The 16048-nt window shown below is 28.9% G+C and overlaps 1 protein-coding gene across 1 annotated transcript; it reads left to right on the forward strand.

Annotated features, from left to right (window-relative positions):
* Positions 1-2158: 2158 nt before the first annotated feature.
* On the forward strand, positions 2159-6540 carry LOC100793854 (50S ribosomal protein L22, chloroplastic). The gene is made up of 7 exons (XM_041005185.1): positions 2159-2328; positions 2462-2595; positions 2710-2789; positions 4380-4547; positions 5347-5457; positions 5766-5832; positions 5991-6540. Exons 2-7 carry the CDS (start codon positions 2469-2471, stop codon positions 6269-6271), a joined length of 834 nt encoding a protein of 277 aa, XP_040861119.1. The 5' UTR covers positions 2159-2328; positions 2462-2468; the 3' UTR covers positions 6272-6540.
* Positions 6541-16048: the final 9508 nt, after the last annotated feature.

Here is a 16048-nt window from a genome sequence, read left to right on the forward strand (position 1 = left end):
TTGATTATATGATAGCTGCTTGCTTAGGTGTGAACATTTGACTGTGTTGTTTTAAAACCTCCTTTTGAGAGTATTTTGTGATTATGCTTGTCGCTATTTAATTTAATGCATGAACCACTTTTTTTGGGACAAGAAAATGCCAACCACTAATTTCTGCATGTATAAGAACCCCTTTTTTTGTTGTTGTTTTAGGCTACATAACATCCAAGAAAACCAACAAACAGAAAAGGCCAAGAAATTGACCCAATTCTACAATGCCCAAAACTGTAGGCTATTAATCTTGCAACACTATTATTATATTCTGCACCTCCTATTATATTTTAGAGAGATTATTCCGAAATATATAATTATATTTTGGAATGGATTCCTCGAAATATAATGGAAAGTTCCAAATTCAATAGTAAAAATGCAGGAAATAAATGCCAAAAATGTAATGCACTTTTGCTTGCGTGTTTTGTACGTGCATTGTATCAATTTTTTTCGTGGAAGCTATAAGGAGCTGCTTCCATTTTATGTGAATAATGCATCACAAAATTTAAACCAAACTTGCTAGTAGAAGGATAACGTGGTTTTAGAGGTTTCTGACTCTGGAAATAGGAAGGTGGCTGCAGTATGCTGGCTTGAGGGTTGCAAATATGGTTTTAGGGTAGCTCGGTTGTAAAACCAGTCATAAGAAACAAGAAGAAATATGTGAGACTTTCTATAAAGTGGATTTTAATGGTTTAGTTTGACTAGCTTATAAGGTAGTATGTTTTATCTATAAGTAGGGTCAGATCCAGAAATTCATCGGAGGGGACTGATTATTATTTTTTAATTATTTAGATATTTGACTTCTGACAAATAATAATTTTTACAAAAAATATTTACTAGTTTTTGTAATTTTTATTTCAAATAAAAAACAGAATAAAACTTTTTATCACAAAAAAATATTTCAAAAGATAAATGTATGCGTGTGTTTATAATATAATATAATATAGTATTTATTATTATTATTTAATATATGTTAAATTTTTAATTGATTGTACCTATAGATATTATATTCCCTTAAGAATTATTCTTCTTATTAGTTTTTTAGGAAACAATTTTATTAAAAGCTAAGTTTAGAACACGAGTGTTCAAACTTATCAAATGGAACATTATAGAGATAGTTACCAACAAAAATCATAAATTAATTTCCTTAACAAATATAGTATCCTCCGGCGTATCCCTTACAACCAAATTAAAAAAATGCTAGGAAATTACCCACCAGTCCAATCCTTGACCCTTATCTAGAAACTATAAATATAATAAATTAATTATATGCTGCATGTGTTTCTGACGTACCAATAAAATAATAAATCATATTATTCTTACTAGTTAAAGAGCATCGAAAATTTCTATTTTTCCAAGCTTGTATCAGCAATTTCATGCTATTCCCATATACATTTTGCATTGGTGGTACTTCTTAGTATGCATGAAGTTCAGAAGGAGGGGGGCTTGGGCCCTGCTGCCCCCATGGGTCCGTCTCTGTCTATAAGTGTGTTGTCTAACACACTCTTTTCATTAAAATGCAACTTATAATTTTAAAGAGTTTTTGTTTTTATTAAGGAAAACTTGAGACTATTGTTAAAGCCAGAATAATTATGCATCACATTGAATTTGAAAACAAAATAAATTGATCCATTTAATTAAGATGCATTTAATCCAACCCAAATATTTTATTTTAAACAATTGAATAAATTAAATTGAATTTTACATGAATGACAAGAAACATATAATGGACAAATAGATTTTTTATATTAAAAATATATTATTTCCCCAACTATGAGCTGAACAAATCACCATTACACGTGGAAAAGAAGGAATCAAATTTAGTGTATTTATGAAAAAATTACAAGAGGGAATTAAACAGTTTAAATTTCTGATTCGTATTTTAAGTTTGATTTATAAGATAAAATATAATTTGTCTTAATTTTATTGAATGATTACATTTAACTTCTCCGAACGCAAAAATGGAGGGTACATGGATTTATTTTCTTTTAAATTGTTTAAAGAATAATTTTTTTTATTTCGAAAGAATAAAACTTTTGTACAATAAAAAATAAAATGAAAATTTATATTAAAAGTAATATAATAAAAATTGAAAAAGCTTTAAATTAAATTACATTTTTTTTAAAATACGTTATTCGTTCTTCTTCTTTATTTCTTTCGTTGCCATTTCACTCCATCAGTACAGTCACCTAGCGTTTAACCCTAGAGTTTTGGTTTGGCCTTTCTTCTCTTCTCTTCTTATTTCCCACAAAATCATTTCACAAAGAGAAGAGACAGTGGATCGCGGTTTCATTTCAGGTACTTTTTTTTTTTTGTGAATTTCAATTACGTAGCATTTCCATGCACCATTGTTTTCTCTCTCTGCTGAAACACGAGCACTAGTGCATTCATTTTCTCAATGGAGTAACTGACTAACTTTACTATTCTACAGACCAAAGATGGTGCAGTGGCAGAGACACGTTTTCCCCTTTCTTCGCCACATTCACAAGCGAGCAGTGGAACCCCACGCCACCCATTCTGCTCCAAGCCTTGTAATTTCTCGCTTAGCCTCTTCTCTTTCACAAGGTTAAGACTTTTCCCACTTCCCCTTTTGATGTTTTCACTTTTGGGGTATTAGTCAAGTGAAATTTGTGACTTTTAAGGGGTTCATTAGCATTAAACCTTGCTTTGGTATTGTAGGTCAGTTAGGAAGGAGAACATGGACAACAACAACTTTGCCCTGTTTCTCTAGACCCATTTTTCTCGGTTTCCAACATCAGGTAAAAATTTGTGTTTCGATTGCATGATCATCACTTTGTCCCCACGATGGAAGCACGGAATCACATGTCAAGTAGCCTAGTCACTTCACCTGTACTAGCGTACTGTAGTAGTTAACTAATGGAAGGGGTAGCAATTGTGGTAAATCTTCATAGAGAACTTATACCACAGAAAAACAAAATACAGTTTCAGTGAAAACGGTAGGAGCTAATTGTCTGACATTCCCAGGGAAATATGAAAAATAAAATGTTGCATAGAAACCAAACCTCTTCCAGCATTCAGGAAAACTTGAAAAGCTTATCTTCTTGCATGACTATGGTCCTCAAAGTAGTCATGCATATCTCAGGGAACACCAGTTTGTTTACATAAGATAGCGTCTTTGTTTGACCACCCCGATTATAGTTGCAAACTTTGTCAACTTTGCCCTTGTTATTTTCTCCACTGTTTTGGGTGCCTATTGGAAAGTATCCATTATCCAGCAAAGTTTTGGGTAAAAGACATCTCATTTCAGCCTTCTGTAAACATAAAACAAAGAAACAGAAAGTATAATTACCGAAGGATGAAATTTCAGTATGCATAACCAGTCTTCCTTTTGTGTTTTCTTCAGGGTGACCGTATTTCCTGGGAATCTCACTTTTGGTATCTTAATCATAGCAAAGCTCAATGCTTACAATCTCTCCTAGAATATGTCAATCTTTCATTTGTTACAGTTAGGAGAATTTGGATTCTGGACCTTTCTAGTGGTTTCTCTAATTTGGATTCTTTCATGTCTTAACTCATTTTCCTAATTGAGAAAAGTTCACCATTGATAAATTTATTTGAAAATTCAAAGTTCCTTCTATGGAGAAGGCTTTTGCTTGGACTGAGGGATTGAATGGAATCAATAGTAGTGATTCTTGCATGATCAAATCTGATGTAGTTATATTTTTAATTTTACATTGTTTGATTGCTAATCTTTTGTAGAATAGCTATGAAACTTGGATACCTCTTTTATTCAAAGTGTTGCCGTGTTGGACAAATCCGGACACTTTTTTGACACTGTCCAACACCGACACACCCGGATACTTGTTTCAGTTGTTTGACACTTGTCTGACACTTCTTATTAGGCGTCTTATTAAAAAATTACTTTTTGTTGGCTTGAACACTCAAGCCGTCACTTATACACAACTAATACACTTGAAAAAATATAGAAGGTTGGTTTAAAAAGATGAATATACCATCAATTTAGATATTTTGTTGTATGTTACTCATATTTCATTTAATTAGAATCTCTATGTTTTTGTGTGTATGTGGTGTCCTCGTATCCTACATTTTAGACATTAGCTGTGTCAAAGTGTCCGTGTCAAAGTCTGTGCTTCATAGTAGAATAGCTGAATAGGCTCTTTCTTGGACTTTGTGATCATACTTAAATTATGTTTTGAGATTTAAATTAACAAGTTTGTTCATATTTATCTTCCAACTCATTTTACAACCTTGGGGCATACTAAGCCAGTGTTATAAATATTATATATATGTGTGTGTGTGTGTGGATTGTTGTTGCTACTCTTATCATACCCTCTTTTAACTTCATCCTTTGGTGTTCTCCATTTCAGGGAATTTCAAGTTCTGCTAACTTGCTGGCAAATTCATCTGAGGAAACACCTGTTTTGTCACCTTTAGTCCCAGTTTCATTATTGGGTAGTTCAAAAGGTGAAGACCAGAAGCAGAAAGTTGTTACTAAGCAAGAAAAAGTTCAAGCGGTATTAAAGGCAATAAAACAGGTTTGAGATGCCTTATCACTGATCGTGATTGATTGCTTTTGGTTTTCAAGTTGGTTTTCTTACATTAAGGGCATGCTTGATAAACCTGAAAAGTTTTACATTGAATGTATTATTTTTGAAAAAATTCTAATTTTAAGAGTTGACTAGTGCAGCAAAGAAAACCTACAGCATTTTGTATATCAAACATGACAACCAAAGTTTCCTATAACACTGCACTAAATTTTAATTTATTTTATTTTATCTTATTTCCTGTTTGTGACTCTTTGATATGTGAAATCACAAGGAGCTTAACTAATCCAACTCAGGTTAGGTGGACCCATTTAAGGGGATAAAACTTTCCTAGTGCCTATTTTTTCTATTAACAAAGCTCAAACTTAATACCTTATTTAAATGAAACTAATCTTGTCACTTTTGGAACAATAGATGTTAACTTTTGGTGTTATCTTGATAGAGCATTTATTTTATTTAATTTTAACTTGCTAATCACATTTCTAGTATGCATGCTAAAGTGAACATAAGTATCATCACAAGTATGTTCAGCTTAGCAATAACATAAATATTGAAAAATTACAATGTTTTGTTACATTTATGTGGTGCCACTGCCTAGCTACTTGCTAAGAAACTTCTGTGTTTTAACCAGCATGATATTTTGCAGAAAAGTTGGCATCTAATTTTTTAGCCATTGAAATGCCTTCCCTGGTTTGCTGTGGAAAATGTCTTAATTTATGGTTTAAGAATGGTCTGATTAATATCTGACTAGTTGCACTTTTTACATACCTTGTTTTCTATGGTATTTTAGAGTCCAAAGAAGGTCAACTTGGTTGCTGCTCTGGTTCGTGGTATGCTTGTTAAAGATGCATTGATGCAGTTGGAATTGACAATAAAACGAGCAGCAAAAACTGTATATCAGGTAGTAACACTAGGTATTTTCATTGTCACCTCATTGGACAAGCTTGCAAAATCTATAGTTTTAATTGCTTTCAAAGTTCCTCTGTGAATGCATCAGGTTTTGGTAATAAAAAAATTCAACTCATTCTTTGCCCCCTCCCCTAGCTCTTTTACTTTTTGTCATTGATCTCAAGGACCAGGTTTTCAATGAGGTTATATAAATTTTTACATGGGACAATGTCATGACAGTGAGTAAGAAGGCTATTTTATTACCTTCTATAGGGTAAAGCAAAATTGAACGCATTTGTTTTAAAACCCTACACGTTGCAGGTTATTCATTCAGCCCGAGCAAATGCCTCTCACAATCATGGGTTAGATCCAGAACGACTCATTGTTGGTAATATTTTGAAGTTCATAATTATTAGAAGTGAAATTGTTTTGTTACATGATTTACAATTGTATACGGCATTGTTTAATCCGTGTAGACGACTACATCTAGGGGGAAAAGGCTTAGTTGTTCTATCTCTGATGATGCTGCAATCTTGTTTCTTACAGCGGAAGCATTTGTAGGAAAGGGGTTTTACAAAAAGAGACTTTGGCCCCATGCTAAAGGAAAATCGTCGCTTAGAGTAAGACCAGAATGCAGGCTAACAGTTGTAGTAAGAGAGATAACTGCTGAAGAAGAGGCAGAGATTGCTAGGCTGAGGGTCCACAACTTCAAGAAACGCACCAAGCGTCAGCAACGACTTGTGCCTCATCAGCTCATTGTGTCCAATCCTATTTGGGGCCGCAAAAACAAATCTAGTGGTAAAAACTTGAGTGCTACACCTGCATAAGCTGAGCTTTTGCTTGTTTCCATGCTTATGTCATTTTTCGTGTATGGAAACAGTTGAGAAATATATGTCTGTCCCTTGTTGCAGATGATAGAATTTTGTACTGGATCATGTTTAGTATTGTTCTCATTTATTAGCTTATTTTTCTTCCTACTAGGTACTATAAAGAATGTCTTGTTCAATCACCAGCATGAATCTCCTCTTGTTTTGTGGGGAAGTATAAACATATGTTTTTTTTATTTTTATTTTTAAATAAAGGCGTATTCTTGCAAGTTGCATCATTTAACGTGGTGTGCTTTGATTATTTGCTAAATGTTACTTAGTCTTATGTTTAGGTTTTAATACATTAAGTTCTTCAAAAGTATCATTTTTCATTTTGGTGTTTTCTTCAAGTTTTTGTTAAATACTGTTCACACTGTTGTTGTTTTGATTTTTAACCGTCATTATTTTTTTTTCCTATTCATCTTGTTGGAACCACATTAACAATTACGATGCGGGCACCCTCCACCCCACAAACCCAGATCTGTGACCACCTCCCCCAACTCTGACGGCCTCTCCTTGCTGGCTCTCAAAGTCACGGTGGATTCCAACCCCGCCGACGTTCTTTCTTCCTGGTCGGAAACTGGCCCGGATTGTCTTGCTTCGGCGACAAAGTGACCCAAATTTCTCTTCCAAACAAGACCTCATCGGTTACATCCCAACCGGACTAGGCTTCTTAACATCCCTCAGAAGACCAAACCTTCCCTACAACAACTTCTCAAACGCGATTTTCCCATCTTTCTTCAACGTCCTTGACCTCTCTCACAACACTCTTTCCCGGTTCCCTCCCTACAGTCAAAAGCTTAATATGCTAAAATAACATTTAACCTTAATTATTTATAATATCCGGATTCTTGAGCGTTGAAATGAGTGGTATGAAGTGTAAGTTTGGTTTCATAATAGATAAATAGTAGGATGAGTGTGTACAAGACCTACAAGCCCGTTCTGTTGTTCTCATGCAAGCCGACAAACTTGAACCGCCTTTGTTTTGTGAGATTATGATATCTGTTATTTATCTCTGTCTGCATTTTAAGGCTTTCAGAGTTCAGGCCATTTTCATTACGGCATTACCCATAAAAAATGCACATTTCTATTTCTTTTCACCTGCATCTGATATGTGGCAATTGAATCTAATAGTAAAGTTACTTGAAGCAGTAACACAATATTCTCTTCTTTTATTTTATTAATAAAATTATCTTTGGTGTTAGTTAAAATGTGTTTAATGGATATTTGGTAACTTCAATAGATATTAACGTTATAAGAGTGTTTCAGTCGAAGGGATAAGTTGAATCTGTATTGTTTACCTAAAATTTTGTCTATATTTTACCTATAAAATGATTTATTTGTATGATCTTTTGATTTTGGAAGTGAGTTGCTATTTTTTTTTATCAGCAGCTAGCTCTACGTTAGCATTACATAGATATCTTACTTCAATATATATATACATGCAATCTGCACCAACATATATTTCACCAAAAAATGAAGTGGCTAGTAATTGATGTAAATACTTAATGTGGCAAAAATTAAAATACACAAAGGTCTAAGAAAATAAAAGTTAGGATACTCAAATAGTAGTGATACAATTTGTTAATTCTATAATATATAGAAAATGAAAAGAAAAATCTGCACGCCCTTATCTAGTTATCTTCTTGAATTTAGGAAACATATTTCTGGCAATAATAGAGTAGCTGTCTCAATTTTATCTTCTTTCTTTTTTTGTGCAATCTCAGTAGACAAATCAAGCCGGCAAACTAAAAAGGCATCAGAGAATTAAGGATAAGTGTAGCAAATCCGAGGCAAAGAAAAATGAAATCTTTATACCTTAACTAGCAGAATTGGGCAACCTCCAATATATAAAATTTCATGCTACGGATCACATGATCAGGCCCTTTTCTTTGTACCTCCTCTTAAAGAGGAAAGGGAAAGTCACTATAAACTAAAATGAGAATTATAAAGTATTTTACTTATTTAATAACTAAGGAAATAGTGGTAACAGTAAGAGATCATGTTTATATATATATATATATATATATATATATATATATATATATATATATATATATATATATATATATATATATATATATATATATATATATATATATCACACTGTTAAGGCACTATGTTTCTGCATTGGGCACAAAGGGTTCTGCATTCATCAACAATATTGATGAATCAATAATGTGGTAGCAGACGTGGCCGGAGGAATAAAGAATTAAAGATGGTTGAAAGAAAGATTATCATGTGAATCAACTAATATATGATTTGCTTTTATGTATAGAATTTTTTTTCAACGAGTTTTTAAATACATTAGTTATAATGATGAAAAAAACGCGCAAAAAGGCACTCTTACATATACTATAAATAATTTTTTAGATCAATTTGGATGCATGATTTTGTGGTAAGTTACGTTACTGAGTTCAATTTGGATTTAATAAATATTGATCACGTTATCCTATATATACTAATAATGCCTAAAAGAAAAGGTTGACCTGATTATATCTATTAATTTAAGCTGTAAAATCATTATCAAGCCATGATGACATCTTGAAATTTTTTACCAACCTCTATCAGTTGTATATATAAGCTGAATTTATTGTGCAGTACAAATCATGGAGTTTTCACAAACCAAAACCAATGCATGCTTGCAAAAGCCAATTGCAGTAGTTACATCGCACCCAAAATGGAAGTATTAAAACAAATTTTTCAGAAGTGTACAAAATAATCATGGAGATATCTAAAAGGTTGTTATTAATTAACAACGACATTTATATTGTATTTTTTTTCATTTTTTAATTTAATTATGTTTCTATTACGATATACCAGCTACATATCACTATTTATTTTTCTCTTTTTTCCTTTTATCTCTTGTTACAGCTATTTATGAACATCATTTTCGGCAATAATAATAGAATTGTATACATATACAGTTCAAGTTCTTAAGGATTTTGGTTCCTTTTGCTCAAGATGTTGTGTTTGAATCTTACTGAATGAATGAAAAAGAAAAAAGAAAAAACTTTATTCATTTAAAGAGGTTCATCCCACTTGACTGAAATTTAGTCGAGATTTAAACTAACTTCCAAGCATTTAAGACCAAATATACTAATAATGGTCATAGGTACTTCCGTCCAAATTTCTTACATTCACAAGAAAATATTTCATGAATACAAAAAATAGGATAACAAAAAAATATCTCTAGAATTTTAAGATTTTTTATAGATACGTATATAGGAAAAGATTAAAAAAAAATCAATTTTGCAAAAATTTATTAAAAAATGCATGTCAATAAAATAGACCCTTTCCAATGATGGGAAAGCATGGATTAAGCTTTGCTTCCTTGGAAGCCAAGTTGAGCAAGAGTCTTGGAGCATCATGGGAAGGGTCAGTGATTGCAAACATGTCATCATCATTCATCAAAGAGTAGGGTGCGTGACCATTTTACCTTGATTAATTTGCTACCATTTTCCATTTTACCAGTTACAATAATCACCCAACCCCTCTCGATCGATCTATTGAGAAAGTGGTGAAGCATATCATTGTTTTGTCCCCTGTGGGAACTATACTAACACGAACATACTGTGAAATGTAATCATAAATCTTAGTTTAAAGTTTAGGGTCTAGCATTTTCCTTTTTCATTTTCTTTTTAGTCGTATATATAGAACTTCTTCCCCAGATCAAATTACTTAATAACGATTGAAATAAATGCTAAAATTAATTATAAAAAATTAAAATACAATTAAGCCACTGAATTAATAATTATATATAATTAATGACAGGAACAAAGTTTGAACCTACCACTTTTTTTAATTAATTAAGTTTTTGCTACATGAAAGGAGCTAAAGCCCGAGGAAATAAACAAAAGCAGTAAAGCACTATCTAGCTATCAAATGCTACATGTGTAAGAACCTACGACTCTATCTTTACAAACTACTTAAATCTCTTGCATTAGTCTAATTAATCTTAATGAATTTATTGGTTATTGACTTAATAATTATATAATAAAGAGAGTAAATATTATTTATTAGAAAACAATAAATAAAGCATTGATAGCACTGCTTCCTTCTTCTACAGTTAATGTTAATTAATTTTTTCTTGGTAGAGAAGTTAATATTGTTACAGTTATACCACATACACATACATCATATAAATTTAAGAGAAATGTTAATTAGTTATGTATTCTTTTACGCACTCTTTATTATTACCTGGAAATTTATAAGAAATCATAAAAAATTATAAATCTCCATATGAATAAACTTCACTTATAATTTTGTACTTTCTAATAAATTTAAACCTATTGTGAAAAGAAAAATACTAAATGTAATCATTTTTACCATATTACTCTATATGCTACCTTAGTACCTTCTCTTCTCTGTGTTTTCCGACAAATTACAATTTGTTGATTTGGCTACTAAAGTTTAATTAATTCATATTTGCATAAGGTGTTTTCATTTTTCATATAATATAAAGAGAAAAAAGTTATACATTTTACACAATCATTTAATTATAATTTATTATATATAATAAATTTATTAATTTTTAAAATAATTATATTAAAATAATTTAAATAATAATTTATAATTAGAGGATGATATAAAACATAGTTGGTATCTAAAAATTAAACTCTAACATAAAAGTGTTAGCTATAAAATTTTTGTGCCTATAGAAGAAGGCAGTGACAGAATTTAGAATAGCGAAGTTGAGAAAAGAGTGCAGCCGTTCAGGTTACGCAAGGCTGGGTAGTATCTAAGCCATTCAAGGTCATAAGTGAATATATTTAAAGACTAATAATTTAATATAATTTATCAAATCTCATTCTATTTTACTGATTACAAAATTACTATTCAAAGTTATATAAGTAAGTGTTTCTAAACTTTTACTATCAATATATAAAACCATGAAAACATTTAATTTATCTTTTAACATAGTTAATATCAAAGAAATTTTGAGTTATTTTAATTTTGAAAAATTACTTTCAACAATTACAAGTATTACTAAATGACATTTTAAAAAATAATAAATATTTGAAAAAGAACACTTTCTTTAAAAAAATAACTAATTTTTTTAGCGAAATACTATTTTCTTTTCTCTATTATACTTCGTGCAATATCTTTATTTTTTTAAAACAAAAATATAGATCTTCAATATTATAATAATTGATAGAAGTTGAAATGTTTTCAAGAAAAATACAATATTACAATCCATATTCATTCCAAGTTTTTAATTGTTTAATTAATACAATTTTAAAATTACGGTCTTACTAATAAAAATAGATGTAATGATTTTAATGTCTATCCACTGACAATATAAAATAATTTTATATTATTATTTAATTATATATTACTGTTTAAATTATTTTAAAATAATTATTTTAAAAATTAATAAATTTATCATATATAATTTGATAATTGGGTAAACAAATTTACAATGTGAATATATAACATTTTTTCTCATATATAATATATCATATAATAATTCAAATTAATAATTAATATATATTAAAAAATATATATAAATTATTTTAGGCCTTAAATAATTTGAGGGCCTAAGGCAACTCTTAAATGACCTTGCAGTTGCCACGACCCTGGTGCAAGCATGGGCTATTTTTTCTTTCTATATTTTTTTTCGTATTATGCGTTTTTAGTTTCTTACTGCTGAATTTGAGTTATTCATTTATATTTGCTTTACTACTAAGTTAAACAAATGAGAATGAAATTTAATAAGCTCCCAATAGAATGATTCTAGTAAAGTGTGAGTAATACATAAGTAAAGTTTATTAGAAAAGAAAAAAAGAAATAGAATGAGTTATCTTGTTATAGAAAGTAGCAATAGATTCAGCTGCTAATTTTCATGTAACTTGTAACTTATGTCAATAGCCTTTTTTTCTCCTCAAACATGTTATTCCTAAATTACTCCCAAATTTCTCAACAGCTTTTCTATTTTCTCCTTTCAGTTTCATAGATTTATTTTGTAAATTATTATATAAAAGTTGTTTTTTGTTGTATCCAAAAAAATTATAATCACTTTTTAACAAACTTACCCAAACAAAAAATGATTATGATAATAATAATTTCAACACAAAGTCAACAATTTTGGTTCGATCCTCCGCCTGCAAAGAAGGAGTAAACAACTTAAAGAAATCAACAAAAACACGAAAAGGGAAATCATCAACAACAACAAAAAAGGAACATGTGGTAGTGGATGGACACTAGTAATAGCGACTTTGGCCTCATTCATTTTCTAATTCTTATTATTTTTATTTTCTTTTTTTTGGAATGGGTTCTGTTTGATTTTTCTTTTGGCTCAAGGTGCCTTGTTTGATGGGTGTGTGAAGAAGATAATGGCGACTTGATGGATATGATGATGATGGATGGAAGATTATGCTATAGTGTTTTGTTCGATGGGTGTGGCATAGGATATTGATCCATCATTTTCATTCCTTTTTTTTTTTTTTTTTATAATTTTCTCTGTTCTGGCTTCTAGGTTTTTTAAGAATTGTCGCATTCATTTAAGGACCAATGCGAGCGACAAAGATCAATTTTAGAAACCTTTTCCTTTTTGTTAAACTTAGTGATTAAAGTGATAGTGAGAGATAATTTTAAGATTAAATGGACTATTTCGTCATAATTTTCAAGATTTCATAAAAATAAACTAGCATCCATACCAATTAAAGTGGCAACACATAACTGGTAAAATAAAGGTTTAATTATTTTTATTTCATTTCATCTATAATTTATTTTTAGCTTAGTTCTTTTTTTAATCCGTCTCTTGTCCTCCCCCTCAAATAAAAAGGTGATTTTTAAGTCTAAAAAATTTGAAAATAACCTCCAACTCATTTTTCATGCTTGTCTGATGGATGGGGCTATACCGTCTATTTTTCCAGTTCTAGCTAATAATTTTCAATAAAGGTTGTTACTTTCTACACTTCTATTATTGTTTTCTGCATTTTTTTTATTGTATTATGAAAAATTCATCACTAAACGTAGAAAATGATAATGAGAGGGCATGAAATTTTATCCTTCGGTGAAACATTATAAACTTTGTGTTGTCATGGTTCTACGGTAAATACAAATACACTCTTATTTATGATAAATAAATTATACATAAATTAAATAGTATAAAAATAAGAATTTTACTAAAGAGAAGTCGAACCCTGCCCTTAAAATATGTGGCATAGAATAATAAAGAAAAAAGGTTAAGTCAACGCTACTTCATAATCAAACTTATAATTTAATTACCATAAGCTATCTAACTGAAGTCACCGAACTCACGATCGCCATGTACTTAGGTATTAGGCTATTAGCCACCTCTCAATTAAATTCTTAATTTACTCTATAAAATTATAATTATTAATGATTTTAATTTTGCAATTAAGAAATAAAATTTTAATTCTTATAATTAACGACTATTTAGTATTTATTATTAAGAATTTATCTACCATGGCTTCATCCGATAGGTCGTGGACTCGTGGGACAACCAACCGGATCCTAACATGAAGAGCTTGCTCCACTCTATTATCAATGTTATCTTATATTCTAAATTACAAAGAATCTTTTCTAATCATATCTTAAATCATATTTAATTATATCTTATTTCTGAAAATTGGAACATAATTTATAATTAAACTTTATCATAATTAAAGAATCTGTATAATGCATGCTCATAGGAAAGCGAAATATACTTTTTATGCTTCAGAGTAAACCATATTTAACTTAGCAACCCTATTTTGGAACTTATTTTAATTTGAGAAATTGAGAAAAGCACAAACAACATCTAAAAAATTATATCTATATTTTATCTTCTTTTTAAATTCTTAAAAAATAATAATTAAATTAATTTACTACATCATCAATTTTCTAGATTTGTAATTGAGGTTCATTTAGAAATTTTCCCACCAACGTATAATAATAGTACGTAAAAATTGGTTAAATTAATTTTTTCTTCTAGTTTATTATTTAAATTTAATTTGATTTTTTATATTTTATTATTTATTTGGTTTTTAATTTTTAAAATTTATTTAATTTGATCATCTAATTTTTTATGAATTTAATTTGATCATCTAATCTTTAAAAATGATTATTTTTTTGAAAAATATATATTTTGTGGGGTTTAAAAATGATTTATTTAGACTATTACAAAGTGTGATTTCTTATGATTTAGTTTAAATCAATTTAAAAATTAAAAAATCAAATTAAACTTAAAAAAAACTAAAGAAACAAATTGATTTAAAAAATTAATTTAGCTTAAAATTCCAAACACACGTTCCAACCGTCTGTCCGCTTCACACGTGTGAGATTGCCAGCTGTTACACCCCTTCGTGAAGGAAGGACCACTTTACATGTGGCGGTTGTAGCAAGTCATTATTTTTTGAAGTAGGGATCAGTTCGGTTTATATTCAATTACAAAAAAAAAAGAGTTTTATATAATTTTCTTAAAATTAAATAATTAATACAGTATTATTTGAAGATAAAATAAAATAAAATTTAAAATATAAATATATTCTTAAAACTTTTAAAATTTAGCATTCATCAATAACTTTACTCATGCTTCCTAAAAAAATAATTACTCGTAAAATATAAATTACTTTTAAGATATACATAAAAATATATTTTTTAAAATTTAAATTTTATACTAAAATTAAATTATACCAACAAAAAATTAATCTTGTGTATATCGTAATAATTCCTTTTGATTTCTAAAATTTTCGAAAAGACAAGCATGCAATGTAAGGAATGATTTTCCCCCACCACGTTTGCATTAATGAAAAATATTATAATATTAATACCTCCCTAACAGCCTGTTTTAATTTTTAAGAATTTATATTTGTTTTTATTACAATTAAATTAAGATTGTTTATTTCTATTTTCATTTTTGGTTTTTATATTGTTTCTTTTTAACTAAAAAATTCTCACGTAATTTTATAATTTTTTAAAAGATTTATATAGAAAACAGAAAGAATATTTTACTATTTTCTGTAAAAAAAAAACAAAATAATTATTCTATAATTAAAAGTAAAAATAAAAAAAAACATTTTCTCAAAATAAATGAACAATCTCTAATATTTTCAATTCAGATATTGATATGCGTGGACTTATTATTATTTTTTACTTAATAAAAACAAGTTTGGAGAATTTCATAAATATTGAAAAGACTAATTGTAATTTTGATTCTTACATGTTTTTATGATTTTGATCCTTTTAAATTTTTATTATAATATTTAGTTCTTTAATCTTATAAATTAATAATTTTAGTTTTTCAGATAGATTATTAATAAATAATTTAAATTAATTAAATTTTTAAGCTAATTATAAATTAATCAAAATCATTAATCATAAAATTGAATAAAAATTACTAATCACAATTTTTTATAATAACATCTCTCTTTTTCTCTATAAACACTTCTTTTATCTTCATCAATATAATTTTTAATAATTTTTTATTACATTTTTTTAATGATTAATAATTTTTATTTAATTTATAATTAATTTAATGTCTTTAATGATTACAAATATTAATTATAATTAAAATCAAATTTTACAATTAAAAATTAAAAAAACTTAAAATCATAATTTTAAAAAAATAGAATACCAATATTACACTTTAGTCTGTTCAAAATTAACCCAATTACAACGGTAGAATGCCTGTCCCAAGATCAATCGTGAGCGTTGGATCAAGAAAACTGCTCGACCTTTAAGCCATGTTGCTCGAATCATAAGCTTACCTTTCTCCGTTGACAGTGTAAA

Source organism: Glycine max, chromosome 9 (assembly GCF_000004515.6).
Source record: "Glycine max cultivar Williams 82 chromosome 9, Glycine_max_v4.0, whole genome shotgun sequence".
NCBI lineage: Eukaryota > Viridiplantae > Streptophyta > Magnoliopsida > Fabales > Fabaceae > Glycine > Glycine max.